General features: G+C 52.3%; 1 protein-coding gene across 1 annotated transcript in view; it reads left to right on the top strand.

Annotated features, from left to right (window-relative positions):
• Positions 1-5,000, top strand: part of LOC147236981 (BMP/retinoic acid-inducible neural-specific protein 3-like) — a 20,364-nt gene that overhangs the window by 12,268 nt on the left and 3,096 nt on the right. The window contains exons 4-6 of the mRNA XM_086166898.1: positions 1,980-2,085; positions 2,470-2,706; positions 2,785-3,007. Of these exons, the coding sequence (XP_086023024.1) occupies positions 1,980-2,085; positions 2,470-2,706; positions 2,785-3,007 (566 nt within the window). The remainder of the gene's footprint in view (positions 1-1,979; positions 2,086-2,469; positions 2,707-2,784; positions 3,008-5,000) is intronic.

Genomic DNA, 5,000 nt, shown 5'->3' with positions numbered 1-5,000 from the left:
GCCGGCGCCGCGAGCTGGCATGTGGCGAGGAAGAGGACGAGCGGGGAGGAAGATAAATGACTCCCCGAGACGCAGCCCGTGACAGGATGTCGCCGCCGGCCGTCGCCTCCGGAGGCCGCGGGGTAATTAGGGTGACGGGGGAGACGTGACCTCCTCTTCTGGATCCTCCACTTCACCGGGGAAGACAAGCTCCAGCCAGTACAACAGCAGAAACAAACACTACTATAATAATAATAGTAAAAAGAGTAACATACCCAAATCATACTAATAATAAAAATGTTAATAACAGGAACAACAACAATAATAATAATAATAACAATAATGATAATGATAAGAGTAACAGTAACAATAATAATACTGATAATATAATTAATGACAGTATTAATGATAGCCATTGCCAACAATTACTTTTAATCATCGTCCTCGTCTAGAGCTTCAAGTTTTAAAAAAAAGGCCAAAAAAAACAAAACTGCCCAAGAAAGAAATTTGTAAAAATAAATGAATAGAAATTTGAATAATAATTATTTGAATATAATTTGAATATAATATTTGAATATAGTTAGGCTATGCAGTGTGTGTGTGTGTGTGTACGTTTGTGTATGTCTTGTCAAAAAAAAACAGACTAACCCCAGCTTACTGTTCTGTATATTTCCTGTGCATCGTGTATTTGCAAGTGTATTTGCAGTCCTTATGTCCTCTATTGTAAGTCGCTTTGGATAAAAGCGTCTGCCAAATGTAATGTAATGTAATGAATATATATGGATGCATATATCTATACATATATAAATGTATAGCTATATATAATGTAAATATATAGGCGTGTGTGTGTGTGTGGTATATACATGTACTGCAGGTGGCAGATATTTCCTTGGATACATTATATATATATACATATATGTATATATATATATATTCACAGAGTTCCTCCATCTGTGCATCTGCAGACAAACTATCATCTTGTCAAACCGTCCAAGCAGCCATTATCACCTCCATATTATTTCATTCTCTAAAATGTATTTTCTCCCTTCCTGTAACGGGGAGAAGCTGCGAGAAACACTTTGTTAATCGTTTCTTCGTGTTGACCGTCGGATGGCGGGCGGTCGGGCCTCGGTCGCTCCGTCCTGCTCCCCCGATGGTCGCCCACCATCGCCGCCTCATTGGCCCGCGGGTGCCGCTCCTCGCCGGCCGAGGCGGTCACACACACTCTCCTCATCCGCCCGTCGGTCACACACACTCTCCTCCTCCGCCCGTCGGTCACACACACTCTCCTCCTCCGCCCGTCGGTCACACACACTCTCCTCCTCCGCCCGTCGGTCGGTCACACACACTCTCCTCCTCCGCCCGCCCGTCGGTCACACACACTCTCCTCGTCCGTGCGTCCGTCACACACGTGGAAGGCGTCCGCCGAACGTCGTCCTTCCCGCTCCTCGCCGCGGCCGCAGGAGGTCGGCGCTCCAGTTTCCCTCATTTCCTGTCCCAGCCCTCCGGCAGCTCTTCATTGTCTGGTTTGGAAGACGTGGAGAAAGAGGCGACCTATATTCTATATACTATATACTGGACGTTTATAGATGATAGATAGCGTGTGTGTGGTGCATCACATCTGTGACCTTAAAATATACCCTTGAAATGGAATTCCTCCAATGATAAAAGGTGATCTGAAATGATTAGTTCATTAAGTAACGAACCAAACATTACAAACTCACTTCCCACCAAAAATACTTCTATCTACATAATATACATATTATATATCTACATCATTTATATGTAGGTTTTTTTTACTTCTTTTTACTATTTTTCATGTTTGTATTTATCTATATCTGTTTTATTGGGAAGGCACCGGCAGCACAACACCATCCGTGTGTGTGTGTGTGAGTGTGAATGGGTGAATATGTGTGTGTGTGTGTGTGTGTGTGTGAAAGCATTCCAGTGTCTATGGTGACAGTGTGAGGTCCCACCTGTCCATCTGTGTGGTTGCCCAGGTGACGGAGACCCGGACCGGCCCCCTGGGATGCAGTAACTATGACAACCTGGACTCTGTCAGCTCGGTCCTGGTGCAGAGCCCCGAGAACAAGGTGCAGCTGCAAGGTGTGTCAAACATCTCCGCCGCCGCCAGACGGTTAGCCCGCAGGCTAGCTCGCCAGTTAGCTGGCTGCTTAGCCCTCAGGTTAGCCTGCTGGTTAGCTGGCTGGTTAGCTGGCTGGTTAGCCCGCAGGTTAGCTCGCCGTTTAGCTGGCTGGTTAGCCTGCAGGTTAGCTTGCCGTTTAGCTTGCTGGTTAGCCCGCAGGTTAGCTCGCCGTTTAGCTGGCTGGTTAGCCCGAACGTTAGCTCGCCAGTTAGCTTGCCGGTTAGCTGGCTGGTTAGCTTGCCGCTTTGCCTGTCAGTTAGCCTCCCAGTTAGCTCGCAGGTTAGCCCGCTGGTTAGGCACCGGCTAGCCTCCCGTTCCACTCACCCATGCGTGCCCCCCGGCAGGCCTGCAGGTGATCCTTCCGGACTACCTGAGGGAGAGCTTCGTCCACGCCGCCCTCGGCTACATCGCCTGCAACGGCGAGGGCGCCTTCGTCTGTCGCCACGGCGACTGCTGGTGCCGCTGCGACGCCGGGTTCCCGGAGTGCAACTGTCCGGACACCGACGTCCGGGCCCTGGAGGAGAGCCTGCAGAGGATCACCCAGGCCTGGGGCGCCGCCTACAGGGACTTCCAGGAGTCAGGTGGGGGGGCGGGCGAAGGACGGGACGTCCCCGTACGAGACCCCGGACCGGTCCGACCCTGTTCTCCCCGCGTTCCAGATGAGTTCAAGGCGTTCCTGTCGCGGCTGCCCCAGGACCGCTTCCTGAACGTCTCCAGCCTGCAGCAGCTGTGGGCTCTGGACGGCCTCTTCCAGTGGCGCTACGAGCAGCTGGAGAACGGCGTGCGCGTTCTGACCCGCCGGGCGCAGAGGGTCATCTTCAAGCTCTTCAGCCTCAGCAAGAGGTGCCACCGGCAGCCGCGGGTCCGCCTGCCGCGAGAACGGTGAGGAGCGTCCGATAAGCCGTCGTTGCAAATGTTCCGACTCCCGGGAGCCCGTCTGACCGTCGCGGGGAGCCGGCGACGCTTCGCTGGCCTTCGCTGGGCTTCGCTGGGCTTCTCAGACACGGAGGTGTTGAAGGTTCTCCGTCTTGGTCGCTTCCCGGTCCGTCAGAGGTTTACAACTTTTCCTCGTCTTCCCTTGTTTTTGTGCTTCTAAGCTCCTTCAAACCTCTCAGTAACGACAACCTCATGATTTCCAGCGTGCAGTTAGAAACCACCTACTGGTCATGAGGTCCATCAGCTTTTTCTCCTCTTAATTTTGATCAATTTTATTTTATGTCTTGTTTTATTTTCATTTTTTTTCCATCTTATTTTATTTGATTTTAATCTATTTTTCATTTGATTGCACTTGTTTTTCATGGTCCGGTGCACGTGTTGCAGTCTCCATCCATCCATCCATCTCTTCAATGACCACCTGCTGCTCTCACGCTGAGCTTCATGGTTGGACCACGCAGGGTCTCCATGAACCTCCTGCAGGTGTTTGGACTGTGGGAGGAACCCGAGAATCCTGAGGAACCCCACGCAGATACGGGAATCCAACCAGGGACCTTCTTGCCTTTTACTTCTGTATATCTACAAACCCAGCCTCCGTCACAAAGAACCACCAGATGTTTGAGACGTCCTGAAGGTGGTCTTCCCACAGAGACCTCCTCCACCTGGAGCAGGACTTCCACCCTGTCCCCGAGTTGACCCTCCACGGCTTCAGACCCGGAGGTGCTGCTTCTCTTTGCCGAGAGCCGCGGGCGACGCTCGGACGGAGTCATTCACGTAGAAGCGGAGACGGAGGCGAGGGCGGCGCCCGGACCTTCTGAGGAGCATCAGTGACGACCTGAGGAGGTTGTCTCAGGTCCTGCAGAGACGTCCGCTCGGGCTGCCGTCCTCCTCAGACTTCCTGTGAACGTTGAAAGCGGCTCCGGTTAAAGCTAAAGGATCCCGCCGCACACGTCCTGATTAGCATAAAGTCGACAACAATGCCCTCTTCAAAGCGCCGCCTCCTGTGTTTGCTTTCCTGTCGAGGCGCCGCCGCCGCCGCTCCTCAGGAAGCAGAAAGGAGGCATGAAAGGAAGCCGGCGCCACCGACGGGAATCAAACCCCCGGCCCACGTGGGGGGAATTAAAGCGGTGTGTTAGCACCGGTTAGCCTCAGGCAACGACGCAATGCTAGCGTTCACTTCAGCAGCTGATCAAAGACCCCCCCCCCCCCCCCCACGCCGCCGCCGCCATCTTGACTTTACCTCGTCGTCTTTTCATTCACAAACAGGTTCCCGTGTTTTTCTGACGGCTGGATCACTGGAGCTTCAGCCTGCAGGACGTTTCATGATCTTTAGGGACAGCAGGAGGTCCTCGCTGGAGGTTCCTCGGGTTCCCCGGGTTCTCTGGGTTCCCCGGGTTCTCCGGGTGCTCCGGGTTCCTCCCACAGTCCCGCACAGGAGGAGGTTCCCGGAGAACCTGCAGTCCAGATCGGACTGGAGGGGTGATGGTTGGAGCCGTCTACCGCCTGGGAATGAACCAATCACACCGCAGCGCACGAGCCAATCACAGCCATGCAATAAGAAGTAGAATTGATCTCAGACCCTGAAGAGGTCCAGGGTCTGGAGGTCCAGAGCTGGATGGTGAAGAACCGGGTCGATACAACATGTGGCTTGAAAGTGAAACAAAGAGAAGAATCGAGGAGGTCGAGGACACGAGGAGAAGATGATTGGCCCTGGATTAACGAGGATTATGGGATTATCAGTCATTTTCCAGGGTTGGAGGCTCCATCTGCTTGCATGGAGAACGTCTCTGAACCAGAGTCAAGGGGGATCTCCAACGACACACCTTCTCTTTCCACCGATGGAGACATGGAGATGTTTATTCATTCGCTTATTTATTCTGTTACCTGCTTTTCATCCACAAACGGCTAAAAGGCAATTTTCAGTTTGAAAAATTGAAAGATA

Source organism: Fistularia commersonii, chromosome 1 (assembly GCF_037954325.1).
Source record: "Fistularia commersonii isolate RoL2024-O1a breed Wild chromosome 1, RoL_Fcom_v1.0, whole genome shotgun sequence".
NCBI lineage: Eukaryota > Metazoa > Chordata > Actinopteri > Syngnathiformes > Fistulariidae > Fistularia > Fistularia commersonii.
Note: the sequence above shows the minus strand (reverse complement) of the source record. Positions and strands in the feature narration are given on the sequence as shown.